This window comes from Plectrocnemia conspersa, unplaced genomic scaffold (assembly GCF_051122295.1).
Source record: "Plectrocnemia conspersa isolate PC_06_02 unplaced genomic scaffold, ASM5112229v1 ptg000003l, whole genome shotgun sequence".
Taxonomy (NCBI): Eukaryota; Metazoa; Arthropoda; class Insecta; order Trichoptera; family Polycentropodidae; genus Plectrocnemia; species Plectrocnemia conspersa.
In genome coordinates, this window is record NW_028277167.1 from 14,394,407 (window position 1) to 14,416,972 (window position 22,566).

At 32.8% G+C, this 22,566-nt stretch overlaps 1 protein-coding gene across 23 annotated transcripts in view; it reads left to right on the forward strand.

Annotated features, from left to right (window-relative positions):
* Positions 1-22,566, forward strand: part of CLIP-190 (Cytoplasmic linker protein 190) — a 55,183-nt gene that overhangs the window by 27,582 nt on the left and 5,035 nt on the right. For 4 of the 23 annotated variants that reach the window (XM_088182565.1, XM_088182563.1, XM_088182562.1 and 1 more), the window contains exons 3-10: positions 15,081-15,143; positions 15,409-15,495; positions 16,427-16,516; positions 16,647-16,799; positions 16,869-17,144; positions 17,211-17,394; positions 19,222-19,420; positions 20,514-20,570. In XM_088182565.1, the coding sequence (XP_088038691.1) occupies positions 15,081-15,143; positions 15,409-15,495; positions 16,427-16,516; positions 16,647-16,799; positions 16,869-17,144; positions 17,211-17,394; positions 19,222-19,420; positions 20,514-20,570 (1,109 nt within the window). Of the gene's footprint in view, positions 1-834; positions 1,022-7,414; positions 7,531-15,080; positions 15,144-15,408; positions 15,496-16,426; positions 16,517-16,646; positions 16,800-16,868; positions 17,145-17,210; positions 17,395-19,221; positions 19,421-20,513; positions 20,571-22,566 lie in introns of those variants that run through there. The other 19 variants (XM_088182579.1, XM_088182577.1, XM_088182576.1 and 16 more) reach the window with 10 other exon arrangements.

Below are 22,566 nucleotides of genomic sequence, written 5' to 3' on the forward strand. Positions count from 1 at the left end.
TATATAATAAAAAATACGTAAATACTGCATAACATAATTTATGCCGATAACTCTACTTTCAAGCAATATATTCATGATCGTTTTCGTAGTTCTAAGCTATAGAGATATCGTTTTCAACAAATAAAATATATGGATTTAAAAAAAATCGACAATACCGGTATTTTAATTTGTACTACTGGTATTACCGGTATCAGTACTACTGGAAAATCTTACTCGCTTAGCGACACGACGGAAGGACGTTTTATTCCGGCTGCCAAACGGCCCTATAATAATATGTATTTTTTTAAACTATTAATGCTGGTATGGTCAAAACAAATAAAATGGCTATTAAATACATATATACACTTGACTTAAAATCAATATAACCTTTATAGATATACAATAATAAAATACAATTTATGTGTGTACATATAAAATTATGTAAACACAAAAAATTAAATCTTTGAAGTTACTTATTTATTGACTTTAAATTATACCAGTCATTCTAATACATCAAACTATTTGGTTAAAGCTAAAACATCACTAGCTTTCTGTTACATATAAATTTAGTTGATCTGCATAAGAATTTTTTTTTATTTAATTTATTAAAAAATATAAATGATTATGAAATAAAAATATTTTATTTTAAAAGTACATAATAACTATCATATTTTCTTTAACTATTGTATAGTATGAGGCGACTATATGACATTTACAAAAGCACCAATTGTTTATAAACGAGTAAGACGCAATCACACTCATTCGTATGTAATAATTAAAGCTTGGGCGCCTCTCTCTTTCTGTCTTGATTAGTAGATTCTGCTTGTTTTTCTGTCGCTTCTGGAACGTGTCATGCGTGAAAATGCCTCGATGGGTGGTGGCGGCGCAACGAATGACCGGCGCCGGCAGTCAGTCAGTCAGTGCAAGTTGGTCCACCGTTGGGACAGCAGGTCACATACGACTACACCTTCGACCCGAGACGATAACCCCCATCAGACGATCACCATGCCCGCCGTGGCGATTTCACGTGGATCACCCACAGGTGTCATTTTGTCGTTATCTATCAACAATTCGAATCAAACATAAAATTACACAGCATCAGTGAAAACTTTACATATAGAGATTCGTTTAAATATTTGTGCTGTCTAAGGAGATAGCGTACTATAATAAGCGTTGGCGATTTTTATTACGTATCATCGTTTGACACACATATGACAAACGCACACACACATTCACTTCCAAATACGCTTGTTTACATCTAACTCTAAATCCACATCCCACGCGTAATCTTCGAATTTACATTATTATTGACCACTATAACATACAAGAGTGCCATCATCGGACGATACACCATAACAGTTTAATATTTTATTTAACTTAGTTTGCCCTTCATTTAAAAAAAATAGTTGAGCTCATGCGGCACTCACTTTCAAGCTTCTGGATTTTATTTATTTCATATAATACAAGCATTGTATAATTCATCCTTAAGTTTTCGTCTAGTAGCGCTTGTAATTTATCGGTTTTTAATTTTCTTGACTGACTTTATTTGTTAAATTTGTAAAACACATATGTATCAAGTACATCTATTCCAAATCAAGTTGTGCATAATCAATATTGTGTTAAAATATATTTGTCTACTCTTTCTGAAGACACGCTTCCGATCTTTGCATGTAAATATAACAAGATTGGCTCTGTATAAATAATCCCATGTTCATTAGCATTGAATTTAAATCTCTAGTACATACATACTAAACGGCGATGATCTTGACCCGCGATCGTTTCATTGTATTACACACAGCAATGCTGTGAATTCATGATAAGGTGTCATTGCAAACGTGTTATGTTTACGATCTTATCAAACTTTGACCATCTGCTCTAAACCCCGACCTTTCGGTTATTTCGGTTCCTCGCGGTGCCAAGCGGTTTTCAGATTCGATTGCACTTTGGTTAACTGTCTCAATTAACGCGATGAGAAACATACGAACGGCGGCTGTTGTGTTGAAAATGCAACGGAGCGATGTTGAGAAATGTTCTGTATTATCATCTTCATCATCATCATCAACATTATCGTCGTCCTGCTTCCCGGCGTCTTCCTACGCGTTTAATTCTACGCTCAATTGGCGACGGTATTTACTCGCTAGGTGTATGTAGTACGTGTGATGTATGATTCACATTTTGTGCTATCAAAGATCTAATGATATCCGTATAATAATTGCACTGATGGGTGATGATGATTTATGGCCTAAAGTTGCTTGATAAAATAAATAAGTTTTCCAGTGATATTCTAAATGAAAAATCAATAGAAACCGAAGCAAATTGATAATTTTACATAATGTCAATGAAAAGCTAACCTAATGTATAATTTGCTACAAATATAATTATAGGTTTGATCAGTGATTGTTTAACTGTGCTCCAATATAAATGTGCCCTGATTTGATTGTTTCGAAATTATTTAGATTTATAGATTTCATCATTAGTTATTCAGTATTAATTTCTCACTGTTTGTGTTGTAATATATTTTTTAGCAACTGTCACTACAAACTATTCGCCTAAGTTAACGATTTTAAAGAATCGTTGAACATATGTATATTTGCCTAGACGGTTATGTATGTGGGTATGCTTACATTATCCAAATATTTTTTAAACTAAAATAAAATATATCATGATAAAATCATATTGAAACTAGTAATTGTGTGAAATACGAAAACAAACCATAGAATTTGTATATATATGTATATACATTGCCAATGTCTGATTCAAACACATTGTCTTGAATCTGAAATAATTATGTGTTGAATTGAAAATGTATTGTTTATTTCGGTATTATGCAATTTCGAAGAACTCTCATAAAAAATACCATTACAAAGCATTTTATTTCTCAAGAATCGTATGGACGTTGAACGTTTTTTTATTATAAAACATACAGATATGTTCAATTATTTATCACTAGCGATCTTCTAATATTAACTGTAATTTACATAACGATTTCGCTGCTTTCTTCTCAATTTGATTTCTAAATTCGAATATTTGTAAGTGTATAATCGGTGTTAGCCATTAGCGAAATTCTACTGTCATCGATTGATATTGAATTATAATTTTGCATATAATATAATTTGAGAAGCTCTTGGTTGCCTCAAACGAAAGAATTTGTCGGAAATTAATAAACATGAGGTACGTTCATGCGGATGTGTTTGCTCCGATCACGACCGCCATATTCGCCCACGTCTATCATCACAATTCAGAAAGGGCGCAAATAATTTTCTTGATCACCCTGTTGTATGAATAGATTCAAATCCTTTAATGTTTGTGATATATCTGAATCTTAATCATCTTTCTTATTCTCAAATGCGATTCATTTTTATACAATACTGCATCTTGAATCAATCTTTTCACACATTCAATTTGGGCTACACAAGTCATCCAAATATTTACATTATCTCATTAGAAACTACTCAAGGTTTTAATGCTTTTTCTGTTTATTAATCTCATTCATAATACTAAACGCTTACCTTTCGCTGATGACCTTAGTGTTTCTTAACATATGGTATTAGATTCCATTGAGGATTGTTGAAAATCTATATCCGCTAATAGATTTAGCATAAAAAAGTCATTCTATTACATATTTTAGAGCAATAAAACCACTTAATTTTTATTATAAAATATATAGCAATGTGCTTCATCGCACAGAAATAGTATCCGATTTGTGTTTCATATCATTTATATTACAATAGCATATTTTTTATTAATTCTTCCGTTGTAATCTGACAGGCGTAAGCCCAATGCGTTACAACGGGGTAAATCTGTACCAACTGAGTAAGTCAATCAGATATAATGAATACCTACAAGTAGGTATTAACCACTAGACAAAGTCTGGGAATCGGTGACATCTATATTAATAATTATAAATTTAAAAAGCCGTTTTTTTAATAATAGCGCATGTTTTTTTAAATAAAAATTCGAGTGCCGCTGCTAGGGCTCGAACCCTCAACGTCAGAGTTACTAGTCTGAGACATTATGGACTACGCTGTTCCGTCCTTTAATATTGAAAACATGTGCAATAAAGTCTCTAAGTGCAATTGAGGAGCTCTAGGGTACTGTGTTCATTGTATAATCAACTATTGCGCAGTATCATACATGATTAACTGGTCTATTTGCCATATAATGCACTGAATACCTTCGCATCTTACGTACAATTAAATAGGTTCGTTGAGAGTTATTCATGGGGTGTTCACTGTTCTAACTAACGCTCGCTCGCACCTAACCTATCCAACAGTTTTGGTGCCAGTGAGATATTTTATAAGATATTTCTTAAAATAAATAACTTATTCAATCATTTAGATTTATAAATGTTATAATTGTCGGAACCATATTATTTTTATTAAATAAATTCGCATAGCAACAATGAATTTATTTTTTATAAACATGTTACAAATTATTTAATTTGTATGTAATTATTTACTCGTATTTTTATTCTTACCATTTGATATTTATTCTGACCCTGAATAATAAAAAAAATTGACAGATATTTTATTCTGATCCAAAGTTGATTTAAATTCTGATCATTTAATTTGTTGCATAATGCAGCCGATTCACTTTTAATGAAAATGTATAAAAAATGTTTCTCAGATGCATGAGGAAATAATATTCATTTTTATTTCCTATAATATATGCTGGGATATGATTCTCTCAAGTCGCGGCGACGAGTATACTTTGTAAAGCTCTTCTTCAAGCCAATCCGGAGATTATGAAAGAACGTTTTTGTGTGCTAATTAATTACCAGCGTTTAGTATCGTTAAAATAACCGCATTATAAGCACAACTATCCGACTTTTTAATCATGTATTGATTTACTCTCATCCTGGCATTCGCAGTTGCTGAGCAATATGATCTAGCTATTAATGATATTATTGTAAATATTTTTAATGCAAGTTTTTTCTATGCGTGGTGCATTAGTGTATAGCTGTTATGTCCTGCACATATATGTACATAGATATATTCAATGTCTTGGTCATCCCGATATGCCTTTCTACTTCCTATTTACATAAACCGTCATTGGGCAGAGCTAACTAAAGTTGTATGAAAATATTTTTCCTTTTTCAAGGATTTTGTCTGTATATTTATAGACATGGTGTTTTTATTTTTTATTGATTAATAGTATATCCTTAAACAATCATAATGGAATTGGTTTGTTGAGCTATCTTCTGTTATTATTGCTGTTAGTGGCTGATATTTTTGCGCGCCGTTTCGAAATTTGTTAATATGTGAGGGGCACCTATTTATGCCATATTTTTATAATATTATGGTTCAATAAAGTCCATACCATGTTATTAGGCTCAAAGGTTACTGGCACTTTTAGATACCTAATGTATATTAGCGATTTTCTTGATGACTTCTATAGAAGCCATCTGCGGTGAAAGGGGCTCGTAGTAACTGTGCTTTCGTACGTAGACAGCCAACCCTTTGTCGGTGTCCCGTAATTCGATATGCTCTCGCTGAGTCTGTAAAAGTTCGCGAAGCACTTCCGATCGGTAGTCACGTTCATGGTTTACTACATAAACTATGGCTTTATTCAGAAATCGATTGTTACGCGCTCAAATCCCATAACCGAATGCGATTGTCCGGTCTGTACCGTATCCGCACATTGTTGAACTTTTTCAAGCAGTTGTAAACCGTCTGTTTTTCGACCTTTTTGTGTTTAATCTTAGTTATGCGCTGAGTGTGCTTCATAAAATATACGATTCTCCTTGAATTTTTATGCATTGCGATAAGGCACTGATAAGATTTTGCTCGAATTTTCATGCGACGTACAATTCAAAAACAAATGGCAAGTTTACCATATCAACTTACAATATCAGATTCTTTTTTATTTTATTTATTTTTATGGAATTAAAAAAACAATATTTTCACTATAACAATGCACTAATAGCAACTTGTATAAGACAATCATTTAATCGTCAGTGAATTCGTCAGGCAAATTTCTGAAAACCTAATTTGCGGCGATTAACATGAATTGTTTATGAATATGTGTTTTGGGTGTTTCGCTTGTCGTGACGTAACATTGACAATGAGATAAGCATTCATATCTTGTAAGTCAATGACATCTGAAAAATTCGAATTCCGCATTAACCCCGATGTTTTTCAATTTATATCGTATGTGAGAGATCGGAATAAGTGTTGCTTTGTTTTTTAATCATTCTTTGCATATGAAATGTAAATAATTTGTTCTATAAAAAAATGATATCATCGAATTTAAAGTGATAAGATAATTTTTTGAGATATGATATTTTTGTTAGAATAGTTTTTATACGCGGACCAAATATTTTTTGCAATTAAATTGTTTGTTGTGTAGTTTTTAACAACTGTATTTGGAAATGCTCGGTCTTTCAAAGTAACGATGCAATAGAATTTTATTGCTATAATACTTAAAAGGTCAGCGCTTGTGTTTGAAAGTTGAACACTTTTAAAGTCTAAATTTAACTTGTTACGATGGATATTAAGTTTTATGCTTGGGAAACTTGGCGGTGCACGCGTTTTTAATTATTTTATGATTGTACAATTTGTGCAATAATAAATGTATACGTGTCTGTTCTTGCTTTGGTATCGAATTAAACGCTTCAATATTATTATTATGGCTGCAATAGTTGGACCTTATCGGACGGTCAGAAAAAGCGGTTACATTGCTCGATTTATAAGGATCACCTTCGATTTGGCATAGCTCTGCCTGGTGCGAGCTCAGCCCTCGTTATACCAAGTCGGAAGCGAAGTGGTACGTCCGTTTTAATCTTCGATCCTCTGATCAATGTCGATATGGATGTAAAACTGCGTACGATGAGGTTGAAAAATTGTTGGTATTTTTTGTGAAAAGCATAACGGAGATATTTTGGTACTGACCGTTGTCTTTTTTCGAGTTAGCTCTACGATTTTTAGACAAGGGTTGTAGAACTGTTGATGTACCTACGTCTGTTCGGATACGCAATATTGTCTGTTTATGTCGACGAAAAAAATGTTTTTAATAAAATCTAAAGCGAATTTCGTCCTAACGATTATGTATGGTCCCGGTATAAATTTGTAAAAATAGTTAAATTTTTTTTTTTTGATAACTAATACAAATAAATAAAACGTTATTGGAACAATACATCTGCTTATAAGTGTAGATTTTATAAATAGACAATACATATAAATTATCCATAAATATAGTAACTACTCGATTTTTTTTCTACGTTGGCTTATTTATCCTTAATCAACGTTCAAATCGAAACATATCGATCTATTGTATCGTAGACATCGTAAATTTTCCGACGCCAGTCATTCCTGGCATACTTTATGTCGCGCTCTGTAATGCCACACTTAATCGTGACAATGTTCGGCTTTATCGCGGCATAATATCGGATAGGTGTACTTTACCGCATTGGTGGAGAAGTCTTTAGAACGCCGTCAGTCGTCGTCAGGATGCCAATTAGCGTTTACATGCCGTAAAGCGTCTCGTTTATTAGTGCAAATATCGCAGTCTAAACTGCGAACCTGTCCAGTCGATAGTAGCTGGACAGCAGCCGTGAGTGTGTTACTTTTCATGTGTGTTCTTTAGTTGTATAACAATCTTATCGATATTTTGATACATCGGATAAAAACGCACAAAGTGGGTCGAGTTGTGCGTGTGTTTAAAAAAATCACTCTTGACCTATAGGAGATAAACTGACATTCATGGATGACGGTGAAGGTTGAACCAAAAATACACGAGCATTCAAACCCTTTGTTTTCGATGTATCTGAATGTTGACTGGAAACGTAACTCTTTGGCAATCTAAACTTAATGGTTGTTGTTTTGACCAAAATTAAGGGTTTCCTTTTATAGTTGTGCAGAGAGAGTTAAATTGCAGCATGATTCTTGTTTGAAATATTCCTTCTGTGTGTTGTGGGAAATTTCCGCGTGGTCGCCAACGTTTGGCAATCGTCCGTCAAGGGCCTTGGGCGAGGGGACCTAAACGAGGTCGGCCTAATATGGACTCGCCAAAGGTGCTCGATGACTTAACCTGCATCTCGACAATATAATATTATGAATTATACATGCGACTTTGAAACGGCCGTTTGCGAGGCACTTGTTGTGGGAACCCAAGGGTCCTGACGTAGTTTCTTATGCAATAATGTCCTGATCTGAAAGTCTATAACGTACAAGTATTCTAATTCGTTTATAGGTCATGACCTGGTTACGTATTTGGTCCGCTTTTCTCCAATTTTAGTTCTTCGATGCGTAACTGGTGTAATTTTTGTCAGTCAGTCTTTAACGCTCTGGCGGTTTTCTCCGATTTGTATCACATTAACGAGATGACATTCGATATGAGTGATTGATTCAGTATGTGCATAATTAATTAGCAATGCCTATCTGTGTAGCTGGGTGTTAAAGGTCGATACCTTTTTTCTTTAAATGACTTATTTATATTTAACCTTAGAAGTTACGTTGAAAGTGTAAATTAACTGAAATTGTTCTACAATTTTCTACAATACACATGGAAAATTTTATGTATTCATAATATATAATATATATTACTGTAGCAAATTATTGTTGTGTTTTATAAAATAAGACAGTATGTTCTTTTTAGAAACAACATATTTTAAGTAGCTGATTCCCAAACTAAAATTCAATCATTCTTTAAATAATGGCATTCGAACAATTCCTTAAATTAAAACGACTAAATATCGTTATAAATAGCTGACTTTTTTTAGTAAAATAAGATTTAATTAAAACAATTTTATTTATTATAGGGAGCAAAAAGTTAACTATTATTTTATAGTGTAACATTCAAATTTACTAAAAAAAAAACTTTTACCCAAAATCATTTTTAACCATCTCTTCCCATCTAAATATTTTGTAAAATTGCGGCCCATTCACTGGTCAAGCGGCTTCAATTCTTGCACGAGATAGATCTTGTAACCGCAAAATCTTCCATAAAGTGGATGGACATAGCTCCAATTGCTGTGCACGATAGCGAATCGACTAATACGGGTAACTTCTTCGGTGTGCATTGTACAACGTCTCTGCGGATGCGTGGTGCGAAAACGAACAATGATTATTAGAATTACTTGCGTGATGGACGTTTATGTCGAACGTAAAATTGACTTGCGCATGGTAAGTTTCGCAAACTAAACCACGATTTTCGAAATAAATTTGCACAATTTGCAGTTGTTCTGGCGTAAGTTTGTTCACGATGAAATGGCAAACCAAACTGAGCACAAAACAGATATTAGCTGTCAAATTGGCTGTTGCCAATTAGATAAACACCCTTTATTTCGTAAAATTTCAATACCCCTTTCTTAACTGGCTGGTTCTACATATACTATCCGTTTACTAAAATGCTTCTAGTGGACGTTTAAACTCATTTTAAACAAAAAATAGAGTTAACATATTATTGTTTGTGATATACATTTTAATATATATATATTACACAATATGTACTAAAACACATTTTAAACCTTACCATTTCACTCGCAAATAACTTCAGAACGTTCTAAGCAGATCTGTGTGTGCTTTTGATTTGTATTATTATGATTAATTTAGGGTTCAATTTTTTCACCTAGGACAATGTAGGTCATTTCATTTTTTTGATATTTTCATTTCATTAAAATTCGTAATATTTCATTAAATGACATGCATTTTTCTGGCCAAATTCAAGGGGGGGGGAATGCCACATGCCCCTCACAAGGGCACCAGTCCACTACATGCTGGACTCACGCCATCCATCAGTATGGGAGAGCAAGGAACCCTTCCTGAGTTAAATCTCAAACCCTTGAGGGAAGGAACCTCTCGTGTTGGCCGTCTGAGATAGAGCGGGCTAGGCACTACCTAGGACGAACAAAGCAGGCGGGTCAAATGGCTCGTCTGAGGGCTGAATATTGCGACTGAGGCAGCATAAACACCCCCACTCCGTAAACCGGGGGAGTGGTGCTGTTACTAGGATGATGTAATGCAATGCCGTCCAGCCAGCAAGAGCCCGTCTCCTTGAGCGCTCGGGAGAAACACTAATATATCTCCAATATTTAGTACTACTGGGGGTGGGGAACCGCTCACCCGGCCGTCACAAGCTGGGTGCCCACCCGAAGGGTTGGACTCGTAGGGAAGTGGTGCACGCAATGGATTCCATGTACTTATACTTCTGCCCCTCTCAAATGACGTCCCTGTTTCAAAGACACATGATGAAATTATTTCGCACAATTGTGTGTACTTTGGTGAACGATTGATTTAATATTAATTAACGTTATTATGAATACTTTTATTACTATTATTATTATCAAACTAATATTTATATTTTACTACTTTTAAATGACACAATTCCTACTTCTAATAAGTTAATAAGGATATTGTTATAGTGATTCATTCTATACATGATAAACAATAGTGAATCTAGCATATTTAACTTACATGTAAAAGGTTAGTCATATATAAATATAAGTCATATATTGAGGCAATCGTGTAAGAATAGAGGAATCTAAGGAATGTTTCAATGTCTTGCTTCTTACTGAAGTCTACAATTTGCAATTAATCAGTTTATTCAAATAGCTGCAATTAATCTAAACTATCCGACGACATCGATAAATCGTTCAGTATCAATTAAACTTCAGGAATCTAGACGATTTCCATCGTCACCTCGTTACATTAGCACTGAATACGGATCTACTATAATGTATCATCGGAAGGAAATTCCGACACGTCTTCGCGGGGACGTCGACCTAGGATACACCAGTCACGTATCATTCGAGAAAATCAGGGTTTAGATTTAGAGCTTAGACTTTCTCCGCTTTTTATAAGCCCATCTTGTTTTCAAAGGAAACAAACAACAGTAATCGGCGACTTCCGCCCGCCAGACGTAATCTGATGCTGGGGGCGTAATTAACGCGATCGGTCAGGTGATTCAGTCTTGTAATTGATCTGCGATGCATTGCTTTGTTTATTCACATCCGAATCGATATAGACGTCGGTCGTACTGTCAACCGTAGCAATCGAACATCAAATCTAGTTAAGGTAAGACCAGTGTGGGTTTCTTTTTTGGGAAATCTTGCCCTAGTCGGAAATGAAAATTTGTTTTATTACTCCTACGTATCATATCGACGTTTGTTGGAAAGTTTTGCGCAGTTTTGAGGTCGATCTTGATGATACATTTTTTGTTATCCAGATACGGATGTCATGTTTTGTGTAATTAAAACAAAAACTGGTTTTTCGCAGCTAATTTAAAAAAATGCGGTTGATCTGACCTTTTCTGTGAAAATTGCTCGTTTCTGTGGAAATATGATAAAAACAGTGATGTTAATTTTTATGTGATTTTATAATGGTCCGGTGTTTGAATATATTGGTCAGCTTATGAATTTTAATGTTTTTAAATCACCATATTTATAATGCTAATCGTTTGATGTAAATGATATGGTTTTTATTAAAAAAATATATCGATCATTTAAATTGATTTTTTATTATTGTGTATAAATATTGTCTTACAAATGCACCTAAGAATGTTTAGTTTTTTTTTTAATATTGCCAAGTTGAAAAATCAATATAGAGTACATAAAATAATATAAATCAACCGGAAGCTTTCTATTTTTATTACCATGATATTTTTTCATGACACGTGTTAAAATATGTATATATAATAGATCCGCATTTAATTAACCATTTAAATATTTTATTATTCTAACATAAATATTGTATGTATCTACACTCTGGTGGTTAATCGAATAAGGCACATCTAAACCGAATTTTGACCAATAGGAGAGCTCAAAAAACAATTATCCCTTCTCAGAAGTCAAAAATTCACGTCAAAAGTAATAAAATCGGGTAGGCGCCGTCGCAGTGGGAACGCTCGTAACCGAGCGTTCCCACTGCGACGGCGCCTACCCGATTTTATTACTTTTGACGTGAATTTTTGACTTCTGAGAAGGGATAATTGTTTTTTGAGCTCTCCTATTGACCAACATTCGGTTTGAATATACTTTAACCAATACTCTCATATCAGAAGTTCGTAGTTATATCGGTAAAGATAGCTATCATATTTTTAAAAGCAGACAAACTATGGAGCAATATGCGAGATGCGACGCTTGTCTTCTTTCGCTTATTTTCCTCTGAGAGTTAAGTTAGTTTAGTTTGTATTTTGGACTTGATCTAATGAATATTCTAATTGGTTTTAATTTGGTTTATTTGTGTAGGTTAGGTATGGGCTTGAACAGCAAGCACGTACTACGGAGAAATATGTGAGATACGATGTCTGTCTGTACTTATTTTGCCGCTTTTTTCCTCTGAAAGATGAGTTGGCTTAGTTTATTTTTTCTAAAATTATAATTAGTTTTAGAACTTTCATTGGGTTATATTTGGTCTTGAACAACTAATGGACGTTTCGCAACTGTCAAATTGAGTTTCATATACATTTTAGAGCAGCACATTAGCGCCTATCAGTTAAATTATATTTTCACTAGTAGAAATATATATCTACTAATAAAAACGTATTTGGACTTAACTAGTGATTCATTATTTGAGATTTTTACTTTTTTATAAATGAATTCTTGTTATGATTTTTCCAGAGCCGGATCTCTCAAGAAGAACAAATTCCAAGGAATTTGTCCCCTCTTCCCCACACTTCTCGTAAATCACATGAGACATAGATACATATTAAAATGTGCCTCATCAAAAAACGTTTTTCTTTGAAAAATCAGCATCAACTTCCTGTTGCTCTAACACCCAATCAGCGCAAATTATTCACTATCCATGGTCTCTGGACTTTGGGTACAGATGCAAAATGCGCCAAAGGGAGCCATAAAAAAAGTCCAAAAGCTGCGAACGCCGACGAATTGACAATTCTGGGTCTTCAGCCACACTTTCACGTACAGTACGTAGAACAGGCACCAATAAGACGCACAGGCCTTATCATACCCACAACGTTCGAATTGTTCGCTCAGTCGAACGATAAAATTCACCATAATCTTCCAGTAAATTTCGATACACAGTTATTACAGAATTGTTATTTCTATAGAACAATTGAACAATTTTAAGCGGTAGTCAAGCGATCCATTTTGTAAATATATTGTTGCATACTAAAATTTTACATTTTTAACATGCGTGATTATTGACAGCTGTCTGATTTACAGTGCCGCTAACATCAGAAACTCGAATTGGATCATATTGTATAATGTCTATTATACTATTATCCATTATGTTTTACATTTTAATAAACACACAACAATTCTATAAATGAGAAATTGATGCAGAGAATGATGTACAAGGAATAAATCGAATTTTATCTAATTACGCAATATAAGTCGAGAACTTACCGTACTTAATTATGAACTCTGAATTCCTTAGCTCATGAAAGTTGTAATATAGCATACATATCATGTTTGTTCATAATATTTATTACACATGCAATTTTATATTGAATAGGCAACCCTGGTACCTCAGTATCGTCCATTTTAATTGATAATAATTGCGTTGCCATATCGTAACATCACGCCACGTGCACATCCATTTTGAGCTCCATTATTATGGCAGACTAACGACTATAAATAAAATGTCGTCTTTAATCAATACCCTTAAATTTGAGGCGGTGTTACCTTATTGTAGTTGGTCAATCTGATCACAATAGACATTTTCTATCTAGTCTAATTTTATTTAATCGAGCTCGTTTTCCGCGGGGGCGCTCCGCGCACGTGTGCGCACGCGGCGATAATTATGCACTTATTGTTGAACTTGCCGTGATTCAAGGCCGCTGTGCATGTATCGTAATAATTGTGTTCTTCTGCCCACTTTGGGCGATTTTTTTCCCAGCGCCTCACCTGTCGCGGTGTATTAACTGGCGCCGTAGTGACGTGTTCGACGACGTAAAAAAATACTGTGTACAGTCGAACTCGGCTATTCTTATTCTCGCTCCATTTGGCATTATGACGTTTTGTGTAAATTGATACAAAGAATTCCATTTTTAAGGATTGAAGATGCAGAAAGGTGACGCATGATTGTAAAAAACAGATAAGGTTCATAAAATTGAAAATATGTTATTTTATTACGTGTCATATTTATTCTTCAATTGACGATAAATGGAACTGTTCGTGCCAATTTACACAAAGAGGACGCCCGAATAGATGAAAAACGCTATATTGCCTCCGGTTGAGTGAATCAAAACCTTCTTATAAAATAAAGCCGTAAAATAGTTGCTGACTTTTTTTTGTTCTATTAATTTTGACACAGCTGCTAGACAAATTTCAATCAGCTGATTTGAGATCTGTTATTACAAATCAAATGTCTTCTTATATTTTTTTAGATGTGAATAATTTTATAAATTATTATTTATATCAGATCTCGATTGTATTGCAATTCAATATAAATAAAAGTTTTTTGCTTATGTTTTGATTGCCATATAATTATAACAGCATAGAATTTATGATGCGCCATAAATAAAATTGGATTTTGATGACGCAGGTTCCTAGCTTCACCAGTCGTTTGTCTCTTTTGAAAAAACATGTAAAATAAATTCTTTAGCTTCTTTTTATTTTTGATTTTATCATACATTTGAAATATGTTAATTGATTCGATTCGGATTCTAAGAAAATAAGTAAAAACAAATATATTCAATTAATACGAATATGTACTGTAAATTATTGAGAAAGTATGTTAAAAGCCATATAAAGAGTCGTATTGAATCGTGACTCACATCGAATCAATATTTATATATTCTAGTCTGATGTCGGTTTTTTCAATTCCAATACATTTGAGGCGAATCGCAAAGAAACTCGTAATTTATCTATTTTTATCCATTTGTCTGTATAGTAGCCTATTTAAATCAATTTATGGAACCTATAATATGAAGCAACTGGTGCGTAGAGGCTCTTCGCGTGTAAACCTGTCATGTTTACAGTTCGTTTTACTTTATTTGTATTACGATGACTTCACTTGTAATGAACGTGTTTTCGCTAAAAAAAGTAGTGATATTGACATTAAAATTCCGTTTTAGAGAAATATTTATACTGCCAATTAAATTTTAATACATTGGGCATTTTCATCTTATTTTTTAATTTTAATTTACTAATGTGTTTGTACGTTTTTGTTCTGTCATGGCTTTGCTTTTTTTAAATTCAGACGACACCACATTGGAGACAATGAGGAAAATCAGCGATGACTATTCAAGAAAGCAGCTAGCAGGTCGGTCTATTTCTTAATTCTAATACACACTTTATGAAATATGATTTCTGAATTTCATTAGAATCATTAAATACATCATAAGATTGTTAAAATTGCATGATTGCTTTTTTTTCATATCATACATTTAGTCGTATGTAATGCATGTATTAGATTTTTTATGCACAGTATATTGTATCGGCGAATCGCTCATTATTGCTTCTTCTCACCGGTGCGTGGTCTTTTTATTTGACGTTATGTGGTGTTTGCATGTTTGGTGGATGAACAGACGTGCAGGAGGCAGACGAGGAATCAGACACGTTTCAGGACAATTTCGGTAGCTGTTCGAACGCATCGCGAGAGCGTAAGCCTTCCAGTGAGTTAAATTGAAATCATCTAAGTACACAGTAAATAATAATAAATAATTGATAATCATATGGTGGGTATGTTGAACGACAATGTGAACGTGTGTATAACTCATATTTTGCACCTCGTTTGCATTTTGGAGTATGTAAATAACAATGCTTCGCATGTGTTTTGTATATTAAGCGTTCAGGTGGCATGTTTTTGCATTTATGAATGTGAATTACAGCTGCTATTATTCCAGCGCTCTGCGATTGAAATTTGTCAGTGTTACATTAACATAATACAGTGTAGTATCTTACGTATTTAATATTAAAAAAAAAACAACAGGGCGATTCAAGAATATAGCTACAAAAAGATTTTATAAATGATTTGTTCCATATGTCTTAGATATGTACACTTCTTACTACAATTTCATTATTAATGATGTTCCATATATTTTGGTAGACAATGCGAAATTATCTTGTTGACAAGCTGGAACTGGCAAAAATTGCTACAATCATTGCAGAGATAGTGCTTAATGCTCATACAGTTGATATTTAATTCATGAACACATCGAATCAAAGATTTTTCTTTTAAAATGTTTTTTTGCAAGTAAATTTGTCATTTCTATACGTTACATATCCTCTTTTTGTAGCAACTCATGCCTCGCCTTTTATATGTAAAGCATCAGTTCAAGAACAGTTATGATCCATTTTAACATGTTTAATTTGAGCTTTGAACTTAAGATATTCTTATTTATTTATTAACTCACATAGAAAAGTATGGTTATCATATAAATTATAGTTCTAGTTGTACATTTAACAATTTTTGATAAATTTCGTTTGTAGAGCGTTGTTTTTGTTTATATGTTTGTGTTGCACTAGAGACCGTTACTCTCGAGGAACGGTCTTTTGCTAGTAGCACCGAATTTTGTGTGAGCTTTTTGTGTATTGGTCATGCAGCTTGCAGCACATACAGTATTACGTCTATGGATGCACTTTGGGAGAGTAACCCCCGTCGTTTGAGCGAAGCCGGCCTGCGGAGAACCTCAGGTATTTGCCATAAGCTTCTACATACATATATGTAAATTATTATTAATAAACACTATAGAACATATGTAAATTTTGAATAAATAAAACGATAATATCAAACAAGATAATAAATAATCTGATTTTAACACAGACCACAGCATCGTTTTGACTGAAGATACTGATGGATTCATCATTGGAGATAAAGTATACGTGGGTGGCAGCAAGTCTGGACAAATTGCTTATATCGGAGATACGCAATTTGCTCCGGGAGAATGGGCCGGAGTAGTTCTCGATGAACCGATCGGTCAGAATCTATTATATATTTATATGTATAAATATTTTAAATGAAATCTAATATAATTTCGATTTGTAGGCAAAAACGATGGCTCTGTAGCCGGAGTTAGATATTTTCAATGCGAACCCAAGAAAGGTGTTTTTTCTCGTTTGACTCGCTTGACCAGGGAGCCTATATCGTTGCCTTCGCCGTCTCCTGCATCACCTGCTAGCGAGAGGGGCAGTATCATAAGCGACAGACCGCCCGTTTCAAACGGCAAAGCTAAATCACCCGGTTCGGTAACCTCATCGATACCTCGTGCGAGAAGATCGTCTTCGCCCAACGGCAGCATACGAAGCTTTTCTAGTAGAATTAGTGTGTATCGTACACAATTGACGTATAAATATTGATTTAGTTTTAACATGTACAATATTTAATTAGGCACTTCTACTGCAGCAACCGGTGAATTGAGATTAGGAGAAAGAGTCATCGTATCGAGTAGTCAAGGCAGTAAAGCCGGAACGTTGAGATTTATAGGTCTGACTGATTTTGCGACCGGACAATGGTGCGGAGTAGAATTAGACGATCCGATCGGCAAAAATGACGGCTCTGTCGAGGGAAAGAGGTTTATAAATTTGTTTAAAATATGACCTACATTGCTTCGGACAGATCATTCCATTAATTTGTGTCTGATTTTTTGAACATGTGCTATTTGTTTAAGAAGAAAATATTGTTAGTGTAATAAATGGGAATAAAATTTCTTGTCAGTCCATGAGAAAGTTATTGCCACTTAACATATGTTACGCCTGGATCAAAAACTAAAGACTATACCGCTTTGTATGACACTTTTCATATGAGAATTGTTGATGTGGCTACTGATATTGAAGAAAATTTATAGAAATCAAGATATTTTTCAATTTAACTTGATGAATGAACTGACTTTAGTAATGCTATTCTACTTAGCATCGTAAGATGTAGACTTGTAAGAAAAACTTTTTTTTTGCCTTCTTATTCATGCATTAGTAAGATGGCTATTGAGAGGAAGTATTCTTTTATAACTTTTTCTAACTAAGGGATGAAATTAAGCTTTTTTGGCTAAGCTTACTCTTAAGCTTAATATTTTTAATCAGGTATTTAGTACAATTATTTTACACAACTAAATAATTGCTGTTAATATCAACCAAAAAAATATGTTCAATATAATAAGACAATATTTAAAGGCTTTAACCCTTTCACTGCGGATGGCTTATATAAAAGTCAACAAAAAAATCGGAACCTAAAAGTGCCTAATAATATGGCTATTTAGTATAATTTAAGAATGTAAATCACTTGAATTTATTGAAACATAATATTTAAAAAATATGGCATGAATAGGCGCCCCCCACATATTAACAAATTTTAAATGGTGCGGAAAAATATCAGCCGCGGTGAAAGGGTTAATCATTATTGCCATGAAAATGAGAATTCTCGTAATATCGTAATAATTTTTGATGTGGAAAAAGTGCACACTTAATCGTCATTAAAAATAAAACTTGACTAGGATGTCACTGGTGTCGAATCATTAAAAGCAATCATTCTTAATTTTAAATATCATTGGAAATATTATGTAACATTTTTGACTACCTATTTGTTTAGAAGTCGCTTCTGTTAGTAATTAAAATCAAAAGGTGCTATTTAACAGGGAATTATTTTAAAAGATATGTGCATTTAAATAAATACTTTGTTCCATAAAACATTGTTTATGCATTTATGTAAAGTAAATCTTCGGATTTTTTCTTCGGAAAAGGATTCGTTATGGAGAGTTATTCATAAGGTGTTCACTGTTCTGACCAATTATTATTTATTTAGCTAATATAGCTAATTCTTATACACTAAACAAATTTAATCGAAACATACATAATATAAAAAATAGTTTAATATTATAATTTATTTCTGAACACACAGTGTTTATTTATTCCATTGAGGAAATCTGTTTTCAATTTTATTTTTGCAGATTATCCTAGGAATATTATTATACAAATTCACACCACTGCACATTATTCCCCTGGCCGTACTCATTTTCACTATCCTTAAATTGTCTCTGTTTCTAATATTAAATCTATGTACATCTATATTTCTTATTAAAATACTCTAGTAATACCAATGTCTAGCAGAAACAGTGCTACAGCTGTAGCTTATCAAATATTTTGACAAAGAAGCAGCAATTACTTGAGCCATTTTACTTACTGCTCGATTTCTGGTTATTTTAAATAACCAGAAATCATTTTCTTATTATCAGAATAGAGACTAAATTCAGCTCATTTAACTATATTTCGTCAAAGTGGGTACCACACAAGCTATCGTTATAAACCTTATCACTATGCACAAATTAATGGATTGATCTAAAAATATATAGCACTAATTAAAGTTGTTCTAAATTGTCCACAATGATAAGATACATAACGTTTTGTAGATATTTTGAATGCGCACCAAGATTTGGACTCTTTGCACCTCTGGCCAAAGTATCACGTTCACCATCCAACCGCCGTCCTGGTACGTGCGCCGTACATGGACGCGGATCGCCACCGGATTCACTCGCCTCTTCGATGATGAGCCATACGGGAAGCGTCAGACCTCGTTTGGGAGTCACTTCGTTAGGATCAGGGAACCAGGTAGGCTAGGCGGCCACAGCGGCCCGCGACAGCCACTGGTGCTCTGCCGTGTTCGCATCGCCGCCGAGACATTATCACGCCTCCTGCGTCTCACCTGACATGTTCGACAAATCCATCATAATCACGACAATGTACTGAATGACAAACAAGGCATTTTTCTGGTTTTAGAGCCGAGTCCGACAATAGACTCGTCGGTTATAATCTTAAGACGTATTTATAACGACGAATCTATTCGGGTGAAAGAATCATGGTTGTTGTTGGAATGTAAAGTATTTTTATATTTGTTAAGGCTGTGAGTATGAATACAGTAGCATTCCTAATAAAAGCACGCATGCTGAAATCGTAAATATTTTGAAACAGCAATGGAGTCCAAAAGGTAAAAAAGATGTTATAAAAACATAATACCAAAACATTCCGAATATTTGCATACTAATCCGATTGTTATTTTGTTTTAAAACACAACTAATTTGCATGAATGTACAAAAATATATTAAAACATAATTTGTATGTATGTAAATACTAATTTATACCCATTCCTTACCAGTTTAATTTTTAATTATCAACATTCCAAGTTTGGTAAAGGATGTATCGTCAACGGTAGTTGGTTAATTTTTATTTATATTAATAATAAAAACATGAGTTTCATAAAACACTGATTATTATCAACGTCTTATGAATTTCATTTCATTTTTTACATTAATATTCATTATTATATTTTTAATCAAAGTAATATTAAAATCAAAAAAATGTTAAATCCATTTGATTCATTGAGTACATTAACATGATGGTCAACATTGAGGTTGAGGGGCAGTAGATCGTGGTAAGACTGAAGTTTTTGAGTTAAACTATTAAAATGAATTGATTTTGATGGATTCAATAAACATATATTTTTTCTCAATTAATTTTAAAATAAATAACATTTTCCAAAACTTTATACGGAATTTAGATTTATAATATTTAACTGATAACATCATTTAATTTTGTAAATTACATAACATCATTAACTTTTATAAAGAAAAATTGATTGAAATATATTATTTTTAATTGTGTATTAATTTATGTAATGTAATAATTTAATTTTGCATTTAACCAGCGGCTTTCTGGTCCACGTGCAGTTTCGACGCCAATGTCGGCAAAAAATACATTGCAGGTAATGATGATAGATGTTTGGAAGTATTTATGTTAAGAAAATTTTATTTATGTATAGAATTTATATATATTTATACCAGAGTAGCCGTTTTTATGTTTGTAGACGTATTGTACATTGTAGTAATTACTAAATTTTTAATAAATTACAATTTATATGTAAATAAAAAATGCCACTCATGTCAATTTATTTATTAATATATTTTCCTGCATACCTATACCTCTATACCATAATCCTCGTATGAATAAAATAAAGAATATTAAAATAAACAAATGGATTTTTGATTATTATTGATTATTAGAATATAATGATAGGTCTGTGTGTTTGGAATTAATACTTTAACTAAAATACTCAGATAAATATTTTTAATCAAAGGGATTTAAATCAGAGTATTAAATAAAATTTAAATTTATCATTATCTTAAGTATAGATATTTTATAAAGTCATATATAAATACATATATATTTTATTTTTAGTCGATGACCTTGAAATGAAAAAAATACTATTGTATAAATGAGTTTGTCTTTTTTCACTTAATATTCTTGCTTTAATTCATTGTAAACACACTACTGACTGAAAGTCATATATGTAGTTGGCTTAGTTTGTTCAACACTGACGACAAAAAGTCAATATTTTAGCTATATCAAAATTTAATAGAAAGTATTGCATAATTTTTTTTTAAACAATATAGACGATTCGTTAAGTGACTTTTAATTGCTCACACACTACCGACGAGACGAGAAGCCAAATAATTGGTTTAATTTAACAAACGTATAAATGTCAAAAAGCCAATATTTTGGCTTTGCAACAAAATTTATTTGCAAGTATATTGCATAAAATTATCCCTTAAAGTCTTAAACAGTAAAGACGATTTGTTAAGTAACTCTTAATTGCTCTGCAAGTCTCTCTTATCACACTACCAGCAGGAAGCTAAATAATTGGCTTTAGTTGGACTAACGTAGACAACAGAAAACCAATATTTTGCCTTTACTTTTTTATTTAAAAAATATTTGAAGTAGTTCAAGAACAATTTAAAAAGGCAATTTTGATGAATAAAAATGTCAGTCAGATATAGTTCAAAAACATTTGCAACTCATATTTTTTTAGTTTTTGTAGCCCTTTAACTTAAACTAATATTTGCAAGCTTTTAACAAGAACTCTACAATTTTTTTCGCTGTTGAACTTATAACGAAAGTAATGTTCATTGTATTACTATCTAAATATTCTTGTGGTTCTTTTACTCATTCAAAATACTTTATAACGCTAACAACTTTAAAGTAGAAGTAGAAATAAAACTCATTTGTACGCCTAGTTATATTACTGTTAAAAAAAATATATCTGTTACAACTGGGTTCTAAGCAACACCTATAAGTAGTTATTGTAATAACACTAGACTGAAACTGTATACAATAATTTATTAGAATTTATTTCAACAATAATCCATTTAGTTTATTATATTTTTATTTGTTTGTAATATTGTACTTAGCTTCGACTATTTAAAAAACTCTCGTTACATTACAACTGGTGTAGATTAGTTGTAAATCAACACCTACAAGTAACTATATCCAGTAATAGTCTAAGAATGTTTTTTTAATCCTAATTTACTTCAACGAAATTCCATTTCCTTTATTTTTATTTTTACTGAATGGCATTTTTTATAAATAATATAATAAAACAGTTATTTTTTTATTAAATATTCATAATTTAAAATTTCACACAGCATATATTCTGATCATAGATGATTAATATACACGTATATATATTCAAGAATACGTCAATATCAGGCGCGGGCGGTGAGATACTTTCCCTCTCGATCGTTCATGTGTTAAGTGACGAGAGTAAGTGAGACATAAGAGCATGCTGACCGCATGACCTTATCTCTCATTCACTCTCGTCACTTAACACGCAACCGATCAAGAAGGGAAGTATCTCACCGCCCACCCTTGGTCAATATGTATATATGTATAAAATAATGTCTATGTATATAATAGATGTTAAT